General features: G+C 42.8%; 1 protein-coding gene across 3 annotated transcripts in view; it reads left to right on the top strand.

Annotated features, from left to right (window-relative positions):
• The window catches only part of SMPD3 (sphingomyelin phosphodiesterase 3), a 97724-nt gene extending 85580 nt beyond the window's left edge, over positions 1–12144 (top strand). For all 3 annotated transcript variants that reach the window (XM_042438680.1, XM_042438679.1, XM_042438678.1), the window contains 5 exons: positions 3803–3958; positions 5979–6068; positions 7601–7664; positions 10825–10987; positions 11773–12144. In XM_042438680.1, the coding sequence (XP_042294614.1) occupies positions 3803–3958; positions 5979–6068; positions 7601–7664; positions 10825–10987; positions 11773–11874 (575 nt within the window). In that variant the 3' untranslated portion in view covers positions 11875–12144. The remainder of the gene's footprint in view (positions 1–3802; positions 3959–5978; positions 6069–7600; positions 7665–10824; positions 10988–11772) is intronic.
• The last annotated feature ends 687 nt before the right edge of the window (positions 12145–12831 follow it).

Genomic DNA, 12831 nt, shown 5'->3' with positions numbered 1-12831 from the left:
AACAGGAATGTTTTGATCGCGTAAAAGGCGCAGGTCTGGGATCTGTTTTTGAGAGAGAGCATATTTGGGAATGTTTTGAAAAGGACGAATTGGTTGTTGCGGAAAGTGCAGTCTGCCTCCATTTTTAGAAGAGAGAAATACATCTGCGACGCCTTGGTTTAGAGATGCTGGTGTTGGCCTTTGTGGGGCGGATTGAGACCCGTATGCTATGTCTGTTTTGCTCTCGTTGTTGTTATTGTGTGCCGTCAAGTCACTTCCGACTTATGGCCAACCCTAAGGCGAACCTGTCCTGGGGTTTTCTTGTTCAGAGGGGGTTTGCCATTGCCATCCCCTGAGGCTGAGAGAGTGTGACTCAACCAAGACCACCCCGAGGGTTTCATAGCCGAGCTGGGAATCGAACCTTGGCCTACGGAGTTGCAGTCCAACATTCAAACCACTATGCTAGGCTGGCTCTCATTGAGTTTGTACTATGGTTAAGTATCAATGAATTTTTAAAAAATAAACTAAATAAATGATAATAATAAATACACTAAACAAATAAAAATTTAAAGTGGGGAGGATTTTTAAAAGGTTAAAATTTCCATACAGCATCCATGATAGGAATGAGCAGATCCCAATAACCCAAAGTCTCTTCTTCTCTTGTCCACCTTTCCTAACCCCTCTAAGATATAAACTTATACTCTTTAGGGGTCTTTTTACCTCTCCAATTCCTAACCCGTTGTTCCCTCATTTCTGCCAAAAAGTGAAAATCATGTAGTTCAGTGTTAGTTTAGCATGTATCTTTAATGGAGTCCTTGCAATAAAACCTTAGTTTGTTTCTTTAGCCTTTCATCAGAATTTCCAGCCGGGGCACATACTATATTCTTATAACAGCTCTTTGTGAAGTAGATCAAAATGAGAGATACTGAGCAGTGCAAGGTCAACTAAATGAATTTCTAGGACTTGGATATCTCAAGCCTCCATCCAACACTCTGGCCATATCTTTTTAACATTAAACAAACACATTTCCAAACCAAGTTTGCAACCTGTTTTACGGTTTCATAAATCACGGCCCACGTTTTCACTCCAACAATGCAAAGTAACTAAAATTAAACAGACAGTTTAAGAGGTCGATGCAGACAGATCTCAGCGAATATTTATCTCAACTTCTTTAAAGTTTAAAACAGTCTTGTCCTTGTGGAACTGAGTTTAGTAGCTCTGGGTGTTTGGATAGATGTGTCTTGGAAGTCTTATTCCCTGTTGAGTCAACTGTGACTTGTGGCAGCCCTAGGAATGAGAGATCTCAGAGAGCCGCAGTCATCTATGGCTTCTTTGGCTGCATCCACACTGCAGAAATAATCCAGTTTGACATCACTTGAACCATGGCTCAAGGCTATGGAAGTCTTGGAATTGTAGTTTGTTATGGCACCAGTGTGAAGCTGAAATGTAGGACAGGTCCTGGAAGAGGAGGGTGTCTTGTAACCCTAGCACTCCAGCACCAGACCATGTTGGCTTTCACATTCATGAAAATAAATGGTGCATGCAGCATACATATACATACAGTTACTGGTGACTGGAAAGCAAGGTTTCCAAGCCATCACCGAAATACCTTTGAAGGTAACCAACTGAACGGTGCGTGTGATGGATGACTTTTGGAAGTTAGACAAGGACATTGGCAGCCTGTGTTTTCAGATGGGGGTGTCATGCTATAAATCAGGGAGTGCAGAGTGAGGAGGAGCAGCTACTCATGGATGCAAACCTGGCTGTGCACAAAGGCCTTGGAGAGTCTGTGTTGGACTATGCTAGACAAACAAATGTGCGATGTGGGAAATCTGTCATCTTCCACCCCCAAAGCCAATGTCATGTTGCATTCAGTAAGGAAAGACATTTTTCTTGCATCCAGGAGCTTGCATTCAGAAGTTTGCTACCGCTTGCGTTTGGAAAGAAAATACATTTGTCTTCTCCCCTTCCCCTATGAAATCCATGGGGTCGCCATAACTTGAAAGGTGGTGTGAAGGCAGATATACATACAGTTCCTTACGCTGCAGAGGAGAGAGTGGGAAACTGTTCAGAAGGGGCAGTTTACACACACACACACACACACACACACACACACACACACACACACTGGCTGCACCATGCCTTCCAGCATTTCACAGGTGAAAACTGGGATATCAGTGTCTAAGCAACATCAGTGTGATGGAGATGACAAAAGTTATTCATGAGGAAGAACATGCAAGCTAGGTGCAGCGGTTTGCTTTTGCCTCTTCTTCCTGGGAAGTAAGCAGGATTCTGCCCTGACCTCTCCTGTCTGCTGAATCAATGGAATGCAAACAACGTTTGCAGTTTGAACTCCGTTTGCAGCAAATGAAGTAAGCTTAAAATAAAGGGGAAAAGTGGGAGGAGGGGATTAACCAGGATTGTCCAGACCATACCGAATTGGCAGAGTTGTACAGCGGGCTGCCATGATGCCTTTGCGGTGACTTGAAAGAGACTGGGGCCGTATCTGCTTGGGCCAAATAACATAGTCTCCTAGACCCCTTCTTGCTGTTCTAGCTGCACAAGTCTGGATCCAGCCCAATGATAATTATAGTTAGTACGAACTACTCCAGGATGGTGTTCAAGAAGTTGTTAGACTACAACTCACAGCATCCTCCCCCATTTGCTATGGTGTCTGGGGCTGCTAAGACATTCAGTCCAACAGCATCTGAAGAGTTTCATGGTTCTTATCTTGGAGCTACATCCAAAACCTGTGGGGTTTGTTAATCACAAATCATATTGATTTCCAAGGTTCTGTTCTTTGTAAGACTTGGTGCTGCGCATAGTCTGGTGAATTTTTAAAAACTGTTCCTTCCTAACCATTCTCTCTCAGATGGAAAAGCAGAAAATGAAGCCAAGGAAGAAAGAAGCATGTACCATTGTTTCAGTTATTTAAGCCATGATGCAGGGAAAAAAATAAACCCAAAACCATGTTGTCTATTTTTTGGTTAAATGGAGGATTTTGAAAGATCCCGCAGAACGGAACAATGGCTAGCCATTTCGGAATGCTTGAATACCAAAGATATTCTGCCTAATCTGTTTGCCATGCTTTAAAAAAGCAACCTTCGTTTTGGTTTGACTGTCAGTCATACATATTAATGTCTTTGTAAAAGGGAACAAGCAAGTTTTTGAGAACATTGTTCGCGTCATTGTTAACCAAGCAAGCATTCAGGGAAAAGCCTGCCAGTTCGTGGGCTATGTTTTTGTCCTGGAGTTAAAGATGTGAAATGACTTGACGCTTGGAACTAATTCAAGTCGAAATGTGTGTGTCTGTATTGGTGCCTTTTAAAAAACAAAACAAAACCTCATAACTTTTAAGAAACCCCTGAAATACCGACTTAACTTTATATATTTAAACTGTGGGTGAAGGTAATAGATAAAATGCATTTAAAAATTGGATGTCTTACCATTTGGTAAGGATGCTAACAATCATCTTGGATGAGACTGTTTAGCAGGAGGGGAAGAAATCCACTCTCTTAATAGTTTTTTGTGGGTTTTCCGACTTACGGTGTCCCTATCATGAGGTTTCCTTGGCAAAGATTTGTTCAGGGGAGGTGTTTCCCTGGCCTTTCCCTGAGGCTGAGAGAGTGTTGTTTGCCCAGGGTCATCCAGTGGATTTCATGAATGAGCCGGGAATCGAACCCTGGTCTCCAGAGTCATAGTCCAATGCTCAAACCGCTATGCCACACTGACTAAGCCCAAGCTAGCAACTGTTGAGTAGAAGCATGCTACTACGGTTGCTACCTCTCCATCGTCCATGTGTCTTGTCTTCTTCTTCTTGCAGGGGACACAACTGTCCGATGTGAACAACTGGATCTGCTTCAGGATTGGCTGGCTGATTTCAGAAAATCTACCTCCTCCTCCAGCACAGCCAATCCAGAGGAGCTGGTGGCATTTGATGTTCTCTGCGGAGATCTCAACTTCGATAATTGCTCATCAGGTGAGACACGCAAGTTCCTCTCCTGCGTCACCTTCACTCCATACCTGGGAAGGGCTTTTCCCTATCTACTTGTTGAGTCTCTCCATGGCACATAACCTACGACAGGTTCAGCATCAAAAGTACTTGCCTGATCCACTGGAGATCCACTGGAGGGATCCCTTTCTGTGCCGCACCAGTGGGGTCTTTATCCTAGGCTTTTCTTGTAGACCCCTTTCACACTATACAATTACATCACTTTGAATGTTGCTACGCTGCAGAAATAAAGCAATTTGATGTGGCTTTAGCACAGTGCTATGGGATTTTGGGATTTGCAGTTTTGCAAGAGATTTAGGCTTCCCTGTCAGAGAGTTCCAGTGTCCCACCAAACTACAAATCCTAGGAGCCATGGAAGTTAAAATGGTGTCAAACTGCTTTATTTCTGCAGTGCGGCAGTAGCACTTTAAGTGCAATGGTTACACCCGACAGATTCCTGGATGCAATGACTGCATGTCATGGCTTCCTGGGATTTGTAGTTTGGTGACGAACTGGGTTTCCCTAACAAAGAATTCTAGTTCAATGGAGCGAGTGGAAGGATTTGAGAGAGAGCCTTCTTTGCCGCAGCACCCTTGTTGGGGAATACTCACCCCCATCTCCTTTCCAAAACCAAGCAACAATATGGTTGTTTATTGAATCCTTCGAAGTCCAACGCAATGTTGTTTTGAACCCATTTTTAATTCATTAGATGATTTAATATTCTATTAGTTTGCTTTAATTATTTATACCATTTTCAATGGGTTTAATCTGCTTAAGTCAACTTTGCTTGTACACCGTCCTGAGATCTTGTAATAAAAAGGCAGGATGTGAATGTTTTAATGAATAAATCATAAAAATAAATGTGCACACGGTTCAGGGAACTGCTTGCTGGTGGTGGGGAACATATTCCAAAGCAGAGCTTTCTTGCCACATCCTTTAGAAAGATAATGTTGAAGATGCCGACTACTGATGCTGGTGAAACATTAGGAATAAACTCTTCTAGGACATGGCCACATAGCCTGAAAAACTCACAAAAAAGAGGGTCTTTGCTTGCCAAATGAAAAAAGACAGATGGGGACCAAGTGGGTTTTCTTGGGAGGGAATGTCCACCACCTAAGAGCAACCAAGAAGTCTCTCTCCTGAATTGTCATATCCTATGTACACCTCTTTTAAATTATCTTTCTTCATCCTTACTTTGGCCCCTTTCTTTAAGGAAAATGGTTTAAAATCCAGTTGAAAAAGGCGAGGAAGCATTGCTCCATCCCCGCTATAGAGGAAGATGCCGAAGTTCGACAGTGTGGTCTAACCTTCCCCGCATTGTTGAATTCTTAGCTTTAGACCGCTCCGGGTTCCTGATTCTCCCCTTCCGCCTCTCTCTTTCTTCCTAGCCTTGCGTTTATGGATTGTGTTGCCTTGACAATAGACAGTGACAAATGACATCATTAGCACCTGCGGCAGCCACTTGGGTGGATTTTCCCTCGGGAGACACGCAAATTAAATTCTGACGTGGTATCAGGCTCCACGCAGAGAGGTTATTAAGAGGCGTTGTCGCTTTCAAACATCCACGCAGGGGTTGGTTTACAGGGAATGAAATGGAATATTTGGCTATTTGCAAACAATTGCCCCAAACCAAGGGGATTTTTTTTTAAAATGCTAACATTGGAAAATCCAAATCATCCCCATATTCACTTTATGACTGACTCAGGCTGCAGGTACGCTGCAGATTTTTAATGCAGTTTGACACCACTTTGATTGTCATGGCTCAGCGCCATGGAATTCTGGGGTTTGTAGTCTTGTGAGATACTAAGCCACCTCTGTCCAAGGGCTCTGGTGCCACTATAAACTACGTATTCCAGGATTCCATAGGATGGAGCCATGGCAGTCAAACTGGTATCAAGTTGCATTAATCCTGCAGTGTGACAGCAGCTTAAGACAACAGCCTTAGCCTTGCTATTTCTTGAGATGTTGTGGGTTGACCTCTTTGTGGTTCTTTCTCTTCTGACTCCAGATGACAAGCTGGAGCAGCAACATTCCTTGTTTACACGCTACAAGGATCCGTGCCGCATTGGTCCAGGGGAGGACAAGCCATGGGCAATTGGTAAGAAGTTGGAGAAGTAGTTGTTTAATGAGTTCAGACTTCAATATCTGCATATCCCTTGACTAGATTCTTTTTGCACCGATCAGCTTTTCCCAACCCATTGCTCTCCAGAAGGTCCCATCTACCTGTAACTCTTGAGGGTACCCTGGTATTCTATAACCATCCAACCAGCATGGCTATATAAACTCTTATAGAACATGGCCACATAGCCCGAACAAAACACATAAAGCTATGGATGCCAGCCATGAAAGCTTTCGACTTCACAATCTCATACTGTGCTTGGAAATTTTTTTAGCAAGAAGTCCGTTTCCCTCCACCACCTTCTTCTCTTGCTGTGCTTTTAATTTTCCTGGCAGTATCAAGCAACACAACTCAACCATAAGTGTGTAGTGCACTGCCCCAAACTGCTTCCCTGCAGGAAGCGTTCACTTCCGTGGGTAGAGCCTCCAAAATGGCCCTTAATGGAAATGAAATATTCTCAAGCTGTGACATTTCGAGGACCGCAATCAGCGGGCTGCACATTTCTGAAGGATGCCAAAGTGCTTTGCTGGAAATGTGCGCAGGGATCCCTCCTCGCCGGGACCGACATCAGTGTACAATTTCTCCTGTTGAGAAATGGAACCGCAGTAGTATCAACAGTGTAATGACGTGGCTTGAGAACCCTTGTATTGAAGGTGTCTCTAAGAACTGCCTTCGCTTTGCAGCCACATGTTTTCTGGCTCGCAGCGTCAGAAATTTATTTGCTCAGAAATCTCTTTGTGTGTGGATGTATGTAAGAGAGAGAGAATGAGAGAGAGAGAGACCTGAGCAGAGCTTGGAAATGGCTCTTTAAATGTAACTAGTTATATCTTCATTTGCTGCCCAGCTGATCGCATATTAACTTGTTGGATGACAGCACACTCACTAGCAGCGTTCAGAAACAACTTGTATTGTTATGCACCGTCCAGTTGTCAGCATGAGCTTTCCTAGACTTCACTCTACTTTCTCAGATGCATTTGGTGGAGTGGAAGCCAGACACAGACATATGTATCCCATTGGTACTTAACGCCACTAAATGCATCTGAGGAAGTAGACTGGTCTACGAAAGCTCATGCTGCCAATATCTTTCTTTCAGTTAGTCTCAGAGGTGCTACAAGATCTCTAGGAATGAGAGACCTTCAAGAGATCCTGTTTATTAATGTCTCTGCTCATGTCTTGCAAACTCCGAGTTGTGGCTTCCTTGATTCAGTCAACCCATCTGTAATATGGTCTCTCTCTTTTCCTACTGGCTTCAGCTTCATTGTCATTGTCATTGTTGTGTGCCTTCAAGCCATTTCTGACTTAGGGCAACCCTATCCTATCAGTCAGTCACTTTAGTGCGGTCAGTATTAAATTACCAAATTCCAAAATGCATATGAATACCCAAAATACATACATCCTATGAACATTAGTAAGATACATACACCTACGGGCATCAATAACATATGGATATGCATGTAAATGTATAAAGAATATAAAATATAAAGTTTCACGTGTTCCTTTCTTTTCCGCAGGTACCTTGTTAGATCCAGAAGGACTGTATGATGAAGAAGTGTGCACTCCAGATAACCTACAGAAGTACGTATTATCTTGCATATATATAATACGGATAATATACCGATACAACAGCTTTCATGTACAACTTTAATAGACGCCATGCGTAATTGTAAAGCATCTCCTTTATGTCTTCCCTTATGTGCTTCTCCCCACTAAGCTAAACAGGCCCAAATATTTTAGACCTTCCCTGCAGAAGAATTACTCTTGTCGCTTGATCCTTTTATTCCTCTTCATCTGTACCTTTTCTATAGTGAAAGCAAGGACCAGTTGGATGGCATAGTCTATATATGAGAAAGGTGGACACACAGATCCAAAACTCATTTCTCTAGCAGCATGGCATATGCGACACAAGCCACAGTACAGAATGATGTTTATGCCAAAAAGCAAGGCTTGGTTTTGCCTCTTCTGAGGATCTCAAATTTCAGATGGGTTCATATGGGAAGAGGGTTGCCTTTCAGATTATTCTAGTCCCAAGATGTTTGGAGCAATGCCATCATAGGTTTTCTTGCCAAGATTTATTCCCAGGAGGTTTGCCATTGCTTTCCTCTGAGGCTGAGGAAGCACGACTTGCTCAGAGTCATGCACTCGATTTCTATGACTGAGCAGGGATTTGAACTCAGGTCTTCCGGAGCCTTAGCACAAGATGCAAAGTACTATATTATACCGGTGCTTAGATATTTTAGACTCTTAGATAGCTTGGGGCCAGGATATCTGAAAGACAGCCTGTTCCTATATGAGCCCATCTGAAATTTGAACTCAGTGAGCTTTATTTCTGAGTAGATATGTATAGGAATATAGTGTTAATGTTTATATTAGAAAGATGCAAAGGCTCAGAAGCAAGAAAGTAAATGCATACATTGCGAAGTTAGTCATTCGGAACAACTGTTCTGTCCTCCTTTAGCGTTCCCGTCTCAATTCGTACTTTATCTCACAGCTTTGAAACGGCGTCCTCGCCTTTCAGGAGATGAACTCATGCACTTGCAAATCCCTTTCCGAAATTGCCAGTGTCATTGACAATCTCGTTCGGGCTTAAAATAGACCCGCGTTTGGAAATCCTTCAATAATAAAATTTGGCGGTGGTTAAAAAGCTAATTTATCACCCTGTTTATAAGTGGCAAGCATAGTTCTTTAAAGCGCCCGGTGAATTAGACTTTTCAGTGTCAACCCCTAGAAAGCTATTAATAAAGTTAAAGAGGCCGCAGTCTTAAATACATCAATGAGAATGTCTGCATGAGCTATTTCCTTATTAAAAAGATCAATATGCACTGCAGCTACTTAGATTCCCTGGGCCTTTACCTCTGACTTGAGTAATAAGGTACTGTTGGGACAAAGAGTGAAAGCAGCCATTTCATGGAGATAGTCACAAACTTCGGATGAATGCGTTGTCAGTTTCTTCTGTTTGACATTTTGTCGTCATGCAAAGGGATAGACTCCAATGATGCTTGGGTTGGTCACTCATTGTTTCCTTATGTATCCAGACTGTACTTTGATGAAATTGTCTTCTGCATTTTTAACTGTTATAATTTCAGCTGATATTTTTTTTTAGGGGGGGGGATCATTGTCTTAAAAAAGGTTCAAAGAAGAAAAATCCAAACTGTTGGAATTTGATGCACAATACTTGTGTTAACTTCAATTATTATAGTTGTATTATAGTATAGGGTCCCCAAAAGGTGTTGTGAGTGTCTGGTTTTCACAGTACAGTTATCTGTACATTGGTCTGTAGCCAACCTGGCTTCCCAAACTTAGGTCAGGCTTTCTGAAGAACTGCATCTCCCTATATGAGCCTTGTGATTGTTGATATGCAAACCTATCATGGGGTTTTCTTGGCAAGATTTGTTCAGAGCTTTGCCCTTGAGGCTGAGAGAGTGTGACTTGCACAGGGTCACCCAATGGGTTTCATGGCCGAGCATGGATTCGAACCCTTGCCTCCAGAGTTGTAGTCCAACATTCAAACTACTACGCCACGCTGTCTCATTGTAGGAAGATCTTCTACCATGTTGTAAAACAGCCCCCCTTTTGAACATGTCTAGTGCAGAAGATGAAATGCAGCTAAACGTGTCGAACGCACTTCAGTGCTCTTCTCAACTTCTTATTTAATTTTCTGTGACGAAGTGGAGAAATTCAGCTGATGTTTCAAGAGGGGGTCAATTCTGTCAAAACTGGGGATTGCGGCTGAATTGGGAAAAAGAGCATTTCATCCGGCCCTCTTTTCTTCCCCGGCTGCAAGCCAGCTAAAGAATGGCCTGTCGACTCTCCGACGGGAGAAAATTAATTAACCATCGTCCCTTGATTGGAAGCATCCTCTGAGCAGAAACAAACCTCCTGCTTTGTAATTAAAAAATGCCCATCTGGAGAGCATTGATGATTATTGATTCCTGGGTCCTGGAATAAATCACAAGCGGCAAATGGGCGTCAATTGATTAGGTCTCCAGAGATAAGACTTCAGGACATGTTTAGACCGGATCTTACATTTTAAAGGCTTATAACAGCTGGGTATTCGGAATCGATGGGAGCAATTATTTCCATGTATATCTAATTTTCCTGAAAAGGGACAACTTTTCTTTGTTATTGAAAATCTCTCTCTCATACAAATGCACTGCTAAATAGAAGGAATAGAAGGAATACAATTTAAAAAAATGAAGAAACAATTTCTATCCTTAATAATAATAACTTTATATACAGCCTCTTCTCGTAGGATCAAGGCGGCTTACACTCACACAAGTCATACAATAATAAAATCCAATATGCAAATACAATACAATGCAACTCTAATAAATTCATGCAATATAAATAAATCCCCCTTCCCTCCCTCCCTCCCTCCCTCCATACATACATATATATATATATAATTTCTAAATAGAACAATAATAAAATATAAAATAAATAGTTAAGACCATTGGTTAAAATAATCGAGACAGGAAGGAGCGGAGATGTTAGATAACCAGTAGGGAGTGCTCAAAATGATGGTCAATATCAGTGGGGCGACTGAGTGCATTATCCAGGGAAGGCCTGTTGGAAGAGATCTGTCTTGATGGCCTTTTTTAAAGCCATCAAGTGTAGTAATGTGTCAGATCTCCTCCGACAGGCCGTTCCATAGTTTGGGAGCGGCAGATGAAAATCAGTCGATAGATCCAAACGGAGCGAATTCTTATGACCCGGTTGCCTTTTTTTGGTGAACCAGGACGGTGGAAAGTGAAGATGGGCGGAAAGGTTTCCTCGTCTTTCCCACCAGCAAGAGCCACGCTTCGAGTCAGAAGGGGAGGAAGGGAGCGCGGAAGGGCAACGGGAGGCGAATTGACTATATGCTTTACACAGAAGAAGGACTTTATCTCGAGTGGAAAGTGGTAAGATGCATCCGCCTGGGCTTGCGTGGAACACTCTGCAGTTTTTTCACATGCAAACCGTTGTTTTGTGTTGCAGTGGGAGGTGGTGTTGACTTATACTGGCATAAACACTATTGTAGACAAGACTGTACTGTATACAACACTGAAGTCTCCTAATCTGAGTTGTGCAAGCGGCGCTGCACTGCCATAACCATTGCACTGACAGTTGTATTTTTGGGAGTCATTGCACAAGTGCAGTTCCTAGCATGGGCAAACAGACTGAAAGCCAGTCACTTTACAAGTGTCATATATACATTTTTGACTGTAATGATACAGTCCAGTGTCCCTCTAGCATAGCCGCACTGGCAAAACCTTGTTACATAATCAATGAACAGTCTTTGGACCCATGTGTCCACTTGCAACCAATTTCAAACCCACATTTATAATTAATAATTTCAAAATCACAATTAAAAACTAATCTGGATAGGCCTGCAGGAAGAGAGTGGTCTTTAATGCACTTTTAAATTCAGACAGCGTGTTCAGCTGTTGAATCTCTTCCGGCAGGTCATTCCACAATTTTGGGGCGGCTGAAATAAAAATCCTTTGGCTGACGGTCGCCAACCTAGTCCTGGCTGTCTGGATTAAATGCCCCCAGAGGACCTGAGTGTATGGGATGGAGGTGATCCCATAGGTAACCTGGACCCAAAGCAAGCAGGGTTTTAATGGTAGACAGACAGTTATCTGTATATGGTGCCCTATGACTAGACTAGTCTTTGCAAGACCTTTTCCTTGTCTTTCCTCTGCAGGAAGTAGAAGAGTTCAGTTTTATCACCCAGTTGGCAGGACTTACAGATCACCTGCCGGTTGCCATGCGCCTGATGGTTTCAATGGGAGAAGAGGACCCTTAAAGAAGGACGCTGGGTTTTCTTCTCCTCTGAGGGTTTAGAAGAGGGAACTTCCAAACTTGGGACCCAGATGCAGGAAGGCAAAGCGTGGGATTTTTCTCGTCTCCCCCACCCTTCCCAGACATTTGCACAAAAATGGACCAAGCTCGACTCAGATGAACCTATAGCTGCAACTTTTACCTGCTTTTCCAGCTCCTCTCCATTTGCGTCCGGCTAGGAAGACGTTAAAAAGGGAAGCAAGGAACGTATGTGAATATGTTTTAGGGGAGACGGAGTGGGGTGGGGTAGGGAGCAACCCACCAGCAAGTGTCAGGCCTGTATCTCTATACTTTCACTGTGGACTGAAAGGAACCAAGACCGAAGTCCCGATTTCTTTGAACCAGTGCCATTCTTACTAAATAATGTTTTTTATACATATACATGTATATATATAATATAAATATATATATACATACTGATATATAGCACAATTTAGTTTGTAATCAGTCTCTGTGTTAGTGCTGCTCCAGAAGCAAGGTTTTGCATCATTTCTTTCAATATCCTTAACAAGCTAATGCTTAATTTCTCTTTTTAATTCGTACCCTTCCACATTCTTTCTTTCTTTTCCTTCTTTCTTTTTTTGGTTAGCCTGTTAATGTCGTAGTAGCATGCCTGCATCAGAAGCATGCGTCCGCATTGCATGCCACTCACGTCGAAATGGAGTAGTCTTTATGGTGCCGTTGGGGTGGGGATGGGGAAAGCAGGTAGTAGGGGCAAGGACTGCAAGGAGGACTCAGAACCCAAAACACCCAGACAGCCTTTTCAAACTTAGGGTCGCCAAGCTTTACATCTCAGAGTAAATGTTCAGAGACATCAGAAGCATGTCCTGTGTGGGCTGCAACTGAAACAGTAGCATTGAGCCCTACAACATGCTCTACCGTCGCAAGCCGCATGCTTTCAAAAGGAAATGTTCAGGGAGAA

This window comes from Sceloporus undulatus, chromosome 8 (assembly GCF_019175285.1).
Source record: "Sceloporus undulatus isolate JIND9_A2432 ecotype Alabama chromosome 8, SceUnd_v1.1, whole genome shotgun sequence".
NCBI lineage: Eukaryota > Metazoa > Chordata > Lepidosauria > Squamata > Phrynosomatidae > Sceloporus > Sceloporus undulatus.
The sequence above is the reverse complement of the archived record's forward strand: the minus strand, read 5'-3'. Positions and strand labels throughout refer to the sequence as shown.